Source organism: Thermothielavioides terrestris, chromosome 4, assembly GCF_000226115.1.
Source record: "Thermothielavioides terrestris NRRL 8126 chromosome 4, complete sequence".
Taxonomy (NCBI): Eukaryota; Fungi; Ascomycota; class Sordariomycetes; order Sordariales; family Chaetomiaceae; genus Thermothielavioides; species Thermothielavioides terrestris.
This window is the reverse complement of record NC_016460.1, coordinates 2,324,604-2,336,786: the sequence shown is the minus strand read 5'-3', so window position 1 is coordinate 2,336,786 and position 12,183 is coordinate 2,324,604. Positions and strand designations below refer to the sequence as shown.

The window sequence follows — 12,183 nt, the reverse complement described above, 5'->3', positions numbered from 1 at the left end:
GGTGATCTCTCTTAGAGACTGTGCGCAGAACAAAGGTGATTGTTGTCTTGAATGGTCTTGTGTAAGTGGTCAGGTTGCCGGCTTCAGTTGCCACACATATCCTTCCTATTCTCGGAATTGAAGAGAACGTAAATCGTTGGTTGCCTGGCGAGCGAGGCCCGAAAGAATGTGAAGTGAAAGTCAAGATGGCCGAAAGCGTCCCGCGGCAAATCGCCCAGTTGGAAGCATGAAAATTGAGGAGGAAGAAGGGGGTGTCGCTGTGAACAGATTCACGGCGACCTGAAGGGTGTCCGTTCTAAATGACGGAGCGACGCTCTGAGACCCGAAAGAAGAAAGAAGGGACCGTTGTACGGCAAAATCAATGCTCAAAAAGAGGCCAGCCGATGGAAAAAGGGATCTTCTTCAGAAAAAGGAACGGGATCCATGACCACAGGGGTCCCACGGAGGGAGAGATCTGATCCAGGGATCAGGCAAGAATTCGCAATGCGGATGAAGGGGCGGGTCACCTTGATCGGTTCTCCACTGCTCATGCAAGCGCCAAGGGGAGGCCGTCGTGTAATTTTCACGCCAGGCGGGGTTGCTTACGGTGCAAAGCAGCTGGATTCACCCACTTCCCGGTGTATTCGGTGTATTCGACTTACAAAGCGTCTGTACTGTGTATCCAATCGGGACTTGCTCCCAGAGGAAGCAGCTTCCGTAGGAGGCTGGATCTTAAAGAGGTCCCGCCAAGACTAATTTCGGCCAATTGTCGGCAATGTTTTTACAGCGTCAATACCCCGCCAAGACCGCCAAGGGGTTTGCACTATCGCCACGGGTTAGCCACGGGTTAGTTCGCCGGGGGTGCGGGGGGCGGCGCCAGCCCCCCGCTGGTTAGGGTGAGGGTTATGGTTAGGGTGAGGGTCAAGGTTAGGGTGCGGGTTAACTTCGTTTTCTTTTTTTTTCAATTTGGTTGAGGTTTCACGAAGTTGCTGCTACGAGTCTTTGCAATTCTTCGTTGTTGATGTTGCTCGAAGTCGTGGCGACCCCGCTCCCTCGCGGCAATTTGTAAATACTTGTAAGCGGCAGGTTCCGAAATTAGTCTTGGCGGGACCTCTTTAAGAATAACCCGTGGGAGTCTCCTTGTTCTCCACCTACCTATCCAGGAAAACCAGGAGAGCCAAAACACGTGTGTGTGTTTCGATCTCAGAAAACCTGACCGCAATCCAGCACGAATAACGGAAGAAAATTGAACCCAGACGCGTAAAATACGTTTGGCCGTCGCCAGCTGAAACGTATGATAACGTCACTGTCGACGTTAGCCGCCATGCCTGCGCGAGTCGCCGGACCCTGGAGGTAGCCAGGTTTATGTACCTCCGTACACTAACCTGGCAGACGCCTTAGCCGTTCCAGAAAACCAGGCGAACTTCCTGACTGTGAGCAACAGGTGGACCGTGATTTGCGCACACCACCAGCTCTCGAGGTTCCCAAACCTGCCTTTTTGCCTCTCTGCTCTGTGGCGGATGTTCCTGTGCCAATCGGGCGGTGCGATGTTGTTCCTGCATCGGCCAGGTCCCTTGTTGCCGCGACCAATTGCGATGCCATGCCTGCCAAGAATCCCCACCGAGCTTGCCAAGGGCCCTGCGTTTGGCGATGCCATTCGCCAGGCCCTGAAACGGCGCACGGGCTCCTGCTCAGGGGGAGGGCCTTGCCAGGAGTCCTCGCATAAAGAACGGCGCACCTCAACCACTCAAACTTCGAGGCCACGAGAGAAGCGGGAACTTTCACTGCGGCTTCACGGAGCACATCTGCATCTGTGCAGGAGGCAATCCCCGCAGGCGGCCGCCTGATCGGGGCAGTCGACCTGGCGGGCGCCGCTGGACCTCGAAAGCTCTACCCTGAAAATCGCCACTGGTGCGCGGACCGTGATGGCACCGGTTCAGCACTCCGGTAATCCGTATACTATACTTCCGTACCCTGCCATCTCTGTGGGCTTGTACACTAGTGTTATCGTGACTCCCATCCCATGGACTGCACAACAATCCATCCAGAAGCTGCCATCCAATCCATGAGCCCAAGCCCAAGACAAGAACAAGTAACGTAACGGAGGACCGACAGGCCTCCCGTTGCTGTGCGGGTACATCGGATCCGTACTCTGTATTCCGTACCTCAGGACGCTATGCGGGAAAGCGACATGCAGATCGACAAGTCAGTTGCGGAACTGTCGCCTGAAGACGTGTATCTTCGCATCGCTCATCGTCCCAGCGAGAGAGGCAGTCTGCGCCGCAGGTCCGGGCCTCGGCTTGGCTGGCCCAGATGGCCGGCAAACGGGCCGGGATATCAACTCGGCTCCCCTTGCCCCACCGAAGCAATCAACACGGCACACAAGCGGCCACATGGCTCACGCCGCTTGTCCCAAATGGGATGAAAACGACCGTTGAGTAAAGCGGCTCTTCTGGAAACAGATCGTCATGAGATACGACAGCCCGGCACAGGAAACGTCTCACCAACCGCTTCGGTAATCGCTGCCAAGTCGATCGACGCCGAGTCTCCAAGACTGAGATCTCCCGACCGAGATGGAGTTTCCGTTGTGTTGTTTGACCGGGTTCCCGGCTGACGAATGTGGCTCCATACCGAGTCAAACGAGGAACTCAAGGACAGGAAAAAAGTAAAAGAGAAAGGTGACGACAGCGTCCTGTGTGGTCCAGCAGCGCTCCAGCCTGAAACAGCCCCATCCAGGCCCGACGACTGGCATCCCCCACCTCATCTACCCGAGGGCACAAGGAAAAGTGGAGATTTTTCTTCCAGAACAAAGAAACCCCTATCAGTCATCGATGAATAAACTACACTTGCTCGCCGAGGTGCAGGTTGCCGTGTGGCCGGCGAGTCATGTTTCCACTAAGCCAGAGCCGGAGCGGGAGCGCGGTCTCGGCCTGCCGTCACTGCCTCACTGCCGGCCGAGGGGATCTTGATGCAAACGTGGATGGCTGCAGCTGTCAGACTTGGTTCTGTTTGGAAAGAGAGACATCGAGAGATGGCAGAACACCCCGCCCGACAAACCGGATCCATCGGACGTGGCCTATGTGTATACACTACCCTCCGCAGTAGACACTGCAAGCAGCCGGACACCTAACTACCATGTAAGCTACCTGGTAGGTTCCCGTCCACGGCAGACACCAGAATGGGGTTAGCCTTGCGACGGCCCGAGGGTGCCCATGGTCAAGCACACATCGGTACTGATAAGACGTTCCCACTCAGAAACGCGTTGACTCTGGGCAACAACAAGCACGCCCACTTTCCCGTAATCTGGCTCCTGGGCGGATTACCAACGCAGTACACACCCACGCCCAGACACATCCCGCTTCTGTGGCACCTCATCCACAGGGCAAAGGCAACTGGAACCGAACGAGACCACCCCGTTTCAGATCCCGTTCCACCACGCCTGAGAGATCGAGATAGCGCGTAAGCCTGCCCAAGCCATGACGAACGACGTCATCTTCCGGAGCTGCTCGAAACCGCGCGCCAAGGCATGAATGCCTTGATAACGCGTATGTATATTTCGCTGTCCCCTATCCCGTAACACTTGCTACACGCTGCAAAACACAGCTTTGATATCATCCAGCAGAACTACCACCACAGCACCCTGGTAAGAAAGATGGTGGTGCTCCGTAGTCAGACCCTCGTGATAACCCCCCAACTCCCGCCACGCCACGAATGCATGAGTGCCCAACACTTTCCACATATGCAGCACCTGATAATAACACCCCATGACGGTGTACACCCCTCCCACGCCGGCCCGTCCTGTGTCATACTGCGTAAAGAGAGAGGAGAGGGAAGACAGGCCCAATGACTGACTCCCCAGTGACAGTGGAAGTGCCAACCAAGCCTCAATCACCGACGGCAGCAGCACCACCAGCCGTAACCAGTGACAGTGGAAGTACCAACCAAGCCTCAATCGCCGACGAAACAGCAGCAGCACCAGCCGTAAGCCCTCCCCCCTCCCCCCACACCAGCTAAAACCCGTCCAGTACCTAGCCAGCCCCGTGAACCGACTAGTCTACTATCCCCACCGAGGCAGGGGAACCTCAGAGGAAGCTCAACTCATCATCACTCCCTCCTCCCACACCCTCCTCCTCCCCACCCCGCTCCCTAGCCGCCCTTGAAGCGCCAGAGACGGGCCGGAGGTACACCAGCGACGCGCGCGCCACCCTCTTCTTCTTCGTCTTCTTCTCCCCCTTCTCGCTGTTGCTGCAGCCGGATGTAGCAGCAGCAGAAGCAGCAGCAGCAAGAGGAGGAGTGGAAGTAGAAGAAGAAACAAGACCAGCCGGGCGGGAGAACCGAGCAGGCTTCTTCCTGCCGAGCCAGCTCTCGCCGCCGCCGCCGCCGCCCCAGGAATTCATAGTGACTACATCATGTTTGTCGGCGTGGTCGGCGTTGTCGTTAGCGGTAATGTCGGGGCCGTCGAGCGCCAGCTCGTCGCCGGCGGGGGTGATGGCGATGGTGATGCGGCGGGAGAGGCGGCGCGGGCGCGCGGCGAGGAAGCGGAAGCGGCCGCCGGCGGGTGGTGAGCTCTGCTTTGGAAGCGGTGGTGCTGGTGGTGCTGGAGGCGGGGACTGGGTGAGCGGGTCGGCAGGGCTGGCAGGGCTGGCAGGGTTGCCGCTGTCGTCGTCGGCATAGTCGTGGTTGTTGTCGTCTTCGGGATGTGGGGGTCGTAGCTCTGGTTGCAGTTCCAGATCTGATTGTAGATCTGACTCGGGCTCTGGCTCTGGCTCTGGCTCTGACTCTGACTCTGACTCTGACCCCGGTTTTGGCTCGGAAGGTGTGCGGGTCGATGACGCCTCAGTGTTGGGCGAGATTGTTTCGTCTTCGCCGTCTGTTTCAGACGCAGACCCTGCGCTTTCGCCCTCTGAAGACCATCCGGCATCCGCCTCGTCGTGCTGGTTGGTGTCTGACGCGTTCTCGGCCTGCTCCATGCCCATGCGTTTGGATCTCAACCGCGGGAAGCGCCCCGTCGGGCGGAGATCGGTCGCGGGGGTGGCCGCAACCCACTCGCTGATCCCGTCGTCCCAGCGGATCCCCGAGAAGGACGAAACCTTCCTCTTCACGCCGCCGTTGCGTGTCTGCTCCGGGGTGGAGCAACCGGCAGCCACGGTGGCCCGCAGGCTCTCTGCGTAGGCAAGATCGCGTAGGTCGCCCGTGTGCTCGGCCAGCCGGAAGGCCCCGTCCACGCGCATGTTACTCAGCGCGCCGCCCGGGAGGTCCAGCGTCTCCAGCTTGTCGCACAGCCGTGAGAGGTAGACGTGCGGGGCGAGGCCAATCCCGCGACCGCAGTGATACGCAACGTGGCTCATGAGGGCTGCGGTTGCGTCGTACTGGAGCATCAGGTTTGGGTTGCCTCGGCAGCTCTTGACGCCCTTCCAGGCCGTCTCGACGACGGCGGCTGAGGCGGGAACTGTTTCGAGGGATAGAAACGCGCAGAGGGCGAGGATGTAGGTGCCGAATTTCCGGCCACCTTTCCTTCTGTGCCTGAGTCTTTCCGAGCATGTCGCTGTCACGTATTCTATCCTTCTCTTGAGAGTTTCGGATCTGGCTGCTGAACACTCGGCATTCATGTTCAGCCCATCCTCGCTGAGGAGGACCAGAGACCCGAGGGCCGCCACGATGCTGATTAGGGTATTCTGTGGCTTCCCTCGGACCCGTGTTTGTGGGATGCCACGAGGTCTCGTGGGCGCAGCCATGTCGCAAAGTAATTCTAGTCCGGTGACGACGAAATCCACGGCGTCTGGACAAGGCTTCGTCTGGGTGAGAAGGCGGACCGTTGCCGGCCATAGGTCGGCAAACCGAGCGGTCAAGATCCAATCGGCCGGTAGCAATCCGTCGGCAAGTAAATCGGCCAGCATCCTCGGCATCAGAGTCGTTCCCGTCGGGTCGCAACATCGGAGGATCTGGAGCGGCCGAAGCGCCGGGGCGGAGAATAGGTCGTCATTAGCGGGCTGAGGCTTCGGGTACTGGCGGTAAAGGTAGATCTTGAGCAGGTCCATACATTCCATCGCCGGCATGTATTCGAGACACAACCGTATAAGCAGGGCTGTCACTGGATCTTCCAGCAGCCCTTCCGATGCAGCGTCCTGTATCATGTGGACGCCATGAGCCCGCGCCAGCAGGCAGAGGTGTCTCCATCCGTCGACGGCACCCAGAGACTCGAGCTCCGAGTATATCTCGAACGACACGCCGGCTCCCTGCACGGCGGACTTGGTCCCGTTCTCCTCCGAGTCCCTTCTCTCCCACTCCTCGAGCTCTGCGATGTAGGCCGGAACCTTCCGCAGGCACATGGCGAGTAGCGATTTGGGCCCTGCTGCCTGGTTCTTCCGAGGCGAGGTGACCCTGAGCAGCGAGTCAAATGCTCGGAAGACCGACTCATAGAGGCCGTGTCTCTCGGCGTCGACCGTCGCGCGCAGACCCGCCAGCTCCATTTCGAATACACACTTCGTCCGGCAGCGGCTCCCCGCGTGGCTGCATCGTCCGCTCACCGGAGCTGGCTCCTCGTGACATGGCTCGTCTAGGACCTGGGGCGGAGAAGAGGGGCGGTGATCCCTTACGCGGCGGAGGAACGGCGTGGGCAGCACCACATCCTGGGAGGGCCTGTTATCAGGCTGCCGGCGCTGCCTTTGGACGTTGCGCTGTGGTGTGCATGACTGGCCGTTCACGCATTGTCTGCCCGAGGCTTTTCTGGAGTACTTGCGGTATGTTTTCTTGTCGGTGTAGTCGGAGTCGGAGTCCGGGTAGCTCCGCTTGCCCAACACGGTCCTCCGGGGCTTCGCGCATTGGGCAGGGGCTGCTGTGCCCGAGCCATTGCGAACCAAGGACCTCCGCTCTTGGTCTTTCCTGAGGGCCGCGAGATGGGCAAGAAGCGGTCGGAGCAGCCGGTGGCAGCGCGTGGCCGTCCAGGACTGTACCGGTTCTGAAGCGACACTGCCAGCAGCACTCTGTCTGGGGGGATTCCAACGGCTTGGCGACGCTGAACAAGCGATGATGGACGGGTACTCCATGCGCTCGGCCGCTCGCGCGCCGGGCGGAGGGCGGCTCGGCAGCAGAATAAATGAAAGATGAGATAGGCCGTTGAACGTAGCTGGTACTCCGATATATTCAGTGTACTTGAGTAATGTGGCCTGTCAATGCTGATGGTTCACATGAATCGGCATCGCGGAGCTTGCTTGCGCTTTGTTTTCATTCGTTGTTGCGGACCGGAATCTGTTTACACAGCTCCCTATTTTTGGACTAGCGGCCTCCAGGGATGGCTTTCCTCGCCCAATGCCACTCAATCCCGACTCATGCCGAGCGTCCGCGTGGGGTCTTGACTCAGGAGCCGGGTTCTTACCGCCTGCGAAACCGGCTCTAGTGCACGCTCGGAATACGGTGCAGCTAAACCGCATCATGCGACTGGCCGAGAAAAAAAAAGTTCGGCAACATCGCGAAAAACTCAACGTCCCAATGACCTGAACACCAATCCCTCTCAGCAAGCCCAGCCCACTGTCGTTTCCTTTAGTCGGGTGTTTGGCAGCATATTTGCACCTTTGTAATTCCAATTGGGTTGTTTTAACCATTTATTCATCTGTCTTCGGCACGCCCTTCGCCCGGCATCGCTCGGCTTGCATCTTCCCGTTGCTCCGGAGCTCGTTTTGCACAGTCAGCTAGCCCCTCGTCGCATCTTTCAAGTAACTTCAAGCCTTTAAGCACTTCGCCGTTGCTCGGATACATTACAATACCACCCCGGGATATACAGTTTCAACATGGCAGATTCCGCGTTGAACGCAGCCGCCCCAACCAGTATGTGCTCGCGTGCCTGCGCCCTGCCAGAGACCCTGCCGCCGGCACCCCGGACTAATACAACTTTTTCTGGCAGACAACCCGGCATCCGAGACTATTCCAGCGCAGGACGCGCCCGCGGAGGGCCCGGAACCCACGCAGCCGACGGAAGACGGCGCCGAGCAGGCCGAAGGTGTGTGCGGATAACGAGCGGCTCAAAACGCACGCGACCACCCCGGGCCACAGCTCCCTAACTGCTGCGCAGATGCCCCCTTCCTCGTGAAGATTGTCCTGCCCCACGCCGGCGAGCCGTTGGAGATCCCGGTACGTTTGGCTGCCTCGGAGGTCCCCAAGCAACTTCTAAACCGGCTCAGGTGTCCCCGCTGGAGCAAATCCACGAGATCCGCCAGTCCATCATCGAACACCCCGTTGCTGTGCAATACTCGTGCTTCCACCTCGAACATAACGGACAGCGCATCAACGACTTTGTCCAGGTCTCCGATGTCGAGGGTCTCGCTTCCGGCTCCGAGCTGCGCGTCGTCGAAGACCCGTACACCGAGAAAGATGCCAGAATTCATTTCATTCGGATCCGGGAACTGATTGGCGCCGCCGGGGACCGGACCGACACCGCGCAGGGCATCTTTGCCGGTGTCTCGATCCACGACGATGTTGTTGCCGCGGCCGCCGAGGAGGCTGAGAAGGAAGTTCAGCCATACGATTTCGATGCGAACCCTGACCTCTCCGTCCTCCTTCCGAAGGAGACATCTTCGGCGCCCAAGACCGTCAAGCAGATTTCCCTGTCGCCGTGGAACCCGCCTCCGGCGCAGTGGCGGCAAAAAGGCCATCTCCTCTACATCTCCGTCACTACAAACGAGGGCGAGCAATACCACGTCACGGGCCACGTCGGCGGCTTCTTCGTGAGCAACTCGAGCAAGGACAAGTTCAACCCAACACCTCGGAGCGATGCCAAGGCCGCCTCGGCTCACTCTCTCTTCAGTCTGCTGGAGAAGATTTCGGCGTCCTTCTCCAAGTCCTTTGCCGAGTTCCAGAAGTTCGCGAGCACCAAGGAGCCCCTGGCGACCTTCCAAATCGGAAACACTATTCCATCAGCGCCCTGGATTGTGCCTTCTTCGTCGTCCTCGTTGTGCGCCCACATCCCTGATCCGACGAGGCCACAGGAAACGTTCCTGCTGGGCGGTGCCGAGAACACCGATTCGCTGAGAGACTGGAATGAGGAGTTCCAGTCCGCGAAGGAGCTGCCTAAGGACACCATCCAGGACCGCGTCTTCAGGGAACGACTGCTTGCCAAGCTCTACGCCGACTACAACGATGCCGCCGTGCGCGGCGCCGTCCTCGTCGCCCGCGGTGAGGTGGCGCCTCTCAACCCGACCGAGGGCAAGGATGCTCAAATCTTTGTCTACAACAATGTCTTCTTCTCGTTTGGCGCCGACGGTGTCGGCACCTTCACCAGCGAGGGGGGCAACGAGGCTGCGCGCGTTGCCACAGGAAAGGACGTCCACGGTGTCAAGCTGGTCAACCAGCTCGACATTGATGGCCTGTACACCCCCGGCACCGTCGTGGTCGATTACCTCGGCAAGCGCATCGTTGGCCAGAGCATCGTCCCGGGAATTTTCAAACAGCCCGAGCCTGGCGAGAACCAGATCCACTACGGCGCGGTCGATGGCAAGGACGTCGTGGCCGCGGACGAGAGCTTCGGTCCCTCGTTCGAGAAGTTGGCTCAGGCCCTCAGAGTCAAGAAGCATCCCGTTTGGGACAAGGAGAACAAGCGGTTCGACCTTGAGGCCAGCGTCGAAATGAAGGGCCTCCTCGGCACCGATGGCCGCAAGTACGTTCTGGACTTGTATCGCATCACCCCGCTGGATATCGCCTGGATGGAGGAGAGCGGTCCCGAGGGCGCCGAGTATCCTCACAGGATGACGGTGCTGCGTCCTGAACTCGTGGAGGCTCTGGGCAAGCAAAAGGCCCGCGAATTTGTCAGCGCTGAGCTGCAGAAGCGGGCCGCGCTGAAGAAACAGGCTGACGCGGGCGGCGACGCAAAGGCCGAGAAGCCAGAAGGCGAGAACGCCGAGGAGAAGAGCGAGGAACCTAAAGCGGAGGCCGCTGAGGATGCCGATACTACCAATGAGAAGAAGGACGAGGAGAAGACGGATAAGACCGACCGGATCGACATGTCCAACTTCAAATTCGCCCTCAATCCCGACGTCTTCAGCGGTCAGAACCCGCAGACGGACGAGGAGAAGGAGGAGATGGCCAGGGACGAACAAGAGGTTCGCGATGCCTGTGCTTACCTTCGAGACTCGGTCATCCCAGCCCTCATTCGGGATCTCAACGAGTCGGATATTAGCTTCCCCATGGACGGCCGGTCTCTCACTGCCTTGCTGCATCGCCGCGGCATTAACCTGCGGTATCTGGGCAAGCTGGCGTCCTTGAGCGAGAACACTCGATTGGCGAGCTTCCGCGAGGTCTGCGTCCGTGAGATGATCGCGAGATCATTCAAGCACGTCGCTGCGAAGTACTTGAAGACTCTGCCGCTGCCGCTCACTTCGTCTTGCTTCGCTCACCTCTTCAACTGTCTCCTGGGCACTGGGCTGAACCCCAAGCCTGTCGCTGATGTCGACGAGTCCTACCGGTCCCTCTTCAGCGAGGCAGATCTTGCGTTCGAGAAGGTCACGCCTGAGAGCTTGAGGGAGGAGATCCAGCGCGAGACGGCCCGTCGGTTCAGGTTCGTGCTGCAGGATGGCTGGTGGAGCCAGATCAGGCACTTGCAGCTGCTGCGCGAGACCGCTCTGAAGCTGGGTCTGCAGATCCAGATCAAGCGTTTTGCCTTCACCCAGCCTGCGGAACCTACGCCGGTGGCGCAGACCAACGGTCAGCTCCAGGCGGAGTCCGCCGGCAAGAAGAAGAACAAAAAGAAGTCCCGCGAAGGGTCGCCAGCAAGCGCGCCATCACCGGTCGCCGCGCCGCACACCTTCAGCCCTGATGACTTTGTCAACGTGGTGCCCATCGTCAAGGACTCTTGCCCGCGCAGCGCGCTGGCAGAGGAAGCGCTGGAAGCCGGCCGCCTCTCGATCTACCAAAACCAGAGGAAGCTTGGCGAGGACCTCCTTCTCGAGTCGCTGTCCCTGCACGAGCAGATCTACGGCCTCGTCCATCCCGAGGTCGCGCAGATGTACCACACGCTGTCTCAGCTGTACTTCCAGCTGGAACAGAAAGATGCCGCTGTCGAGCTGGCCAAGAAGGCGGCCATCGTTTCCGAGCGGACGGTGGGCCTCGACTCGGCCGAGACGGTGTTGAACTACCTCAACCTCAGTCTCTTCCTCCACCAGCGCGGCGACAGCAAGCTCGCGCTCGGCTACGCCAAGCACGCCCTCGGCCTCTGGAAGATCATCTACGGCCCCGACCACCCGGACACCATCACGACCATCAACAACTACGCGGTGATGCTGCAGAGCATCAAGGCGTACCACGAGTCGCGCCGCTGGTTCGAGGAGTCGCTGCGTGTCTGCGAGAAGGTGTTTGGCCGGCAGTCGGTCAACTCGGCGACGCTGTTGTTCCAGCTGGCGCAGGCCCTGGCGCTCGACCAGGACTCCAAGGCGGCCGTCGACCGCATGCGCGAGAGCTACAACATCTTCCGCACCACGCTCGGCCCGGACGACAAGAACACCAAGGAGGCCGAGCACTGGCTCGAGCAGCTCACGCACAACGCCGTCTCCATCGCAAAGCAGGCCAAGGACCTGCAGGCGCGCCGCGCCCGCGCCGGCTACCGCTTCGCGTCCCGCGCCGTCAGCGTCGGCGCCTCGGCCACCGGCGCCGCCGGCGCGGCCGCCTCGGAGCTGGCCGGCAAGCCGACGCCGCCGCCGTCGATGGACAGCCGCAGCATTGACGAGCTGATCCGCTACATCGAAGGGACGGATAAGAAGAGCAAGACCGGCGGCGCGGGCGGCAGCGGCGCGGGCGCGAAGAAGCGCGCTGGCAGGGGCAACCCCAAGAGGAGGGGCGGCGCGGCCGCGGCGAGCGCTTGAGTGAGCGGCCACCACCAACCCACCGCCGGCCGAATCAGTCAATCTGTGGACACCCATCCATCAAGCGATGGATGATGATGCTGTACCGTGTATTTCTAGTAGAATGTGTCTCATTCATTACACTGTAAAATATATAGGGGGCGGGCATCATTTTGGAAACAAAAAAAATGTTGGGGCGAGAGCGCACGCAGAGGGAGGGAGGGCATCATCTCCATCATCATTGTGTTTTGCAAAAGGGGGATGCATGTTGTACATTATCCTGTGTCTCATTGCTATTACCACCACTCTGTTGTCAGGCTTATCTGGAAGGGGGAAGTGGAAAAGAGTCGGTTTGGTTGTGAGCGATAGAGGAGGTTGC

General features: G+C 59.7%; 2 protein-coding genes across 2 annotated transcripts; one reads left to right on the top strand and one right to left on the bottom strand.

Annotated features, from left to right (window-relative positions):
* Positions 1–3,903: 3,903 nt before the first annotated feature.
* Positions 3,904–7,205, bottom strand: THITE_2119288 (uncharacterized protein). The gene has a single exon (XM_003655464.1). The coding sequence runs from the start codon at positions 6,447–6,449 to the stop codon at positions 4,062–4,064; it is 2,388 nt and encodes a 795-aa protein (XP_003655512.1). The 5' UTR covers positions 6,450–7,205; the 3' UTR covers positions 3,904–4,061.
* Positions 7,206–7,673: 468 nt separating this feature from the next.
* Positions 7,674–11,909, top strand: THITE_2119285 (uncharacterized protein). The gene is made up of 4 exons (XM_003655463.1): positions 7,674–7,803; positions 7,880–7,975; positions 8,048–8,106; positions 8,157–11,909. Exons 1-4 carry the CDS (start codon positions 7,767–7,769, stop codon positions 11,823–11,825), a joined length of 3,861 nt encoding a protein of 1,286 aa, XP_003655511.1. The 5' UTR covers positions 7,674–7,766; the 3' UTR covers positions 11,826–11,909.
* Positions 11,910–12,183: the final 274 nt, after the last annotated feature.

Coding starts and splice junctions, on each gene's coding strand:
- THITE_2119288 (XM_003655464.1), bottom strand. CDS start 6,449: ATGGAGCTGGCGGGTCTGCGCGCGACGGTCGACGCCGAGAGACACGGC.
- THITE_2119285 (XM_003655463.1), top strand. CDS start 7,767: ATGGCAGATTCCGCGTTGAACGCAGCCGCCCCAACCA. Junction 7,804..7,879: donor GAACGCAGCCGCCCCAACCA/GTATGTGCTCGC, acceptor TTTTTCTGGCAG/ACAACCCGGCATCCGAGACT. Junction 7,976..8,047: donor CGGCGCCGAGCAGGCCGAAG/GTGTGTGCGGAT, acceptor ACTGCTGCGCAG/ATGCCCCCTTCCTCGTGAAG.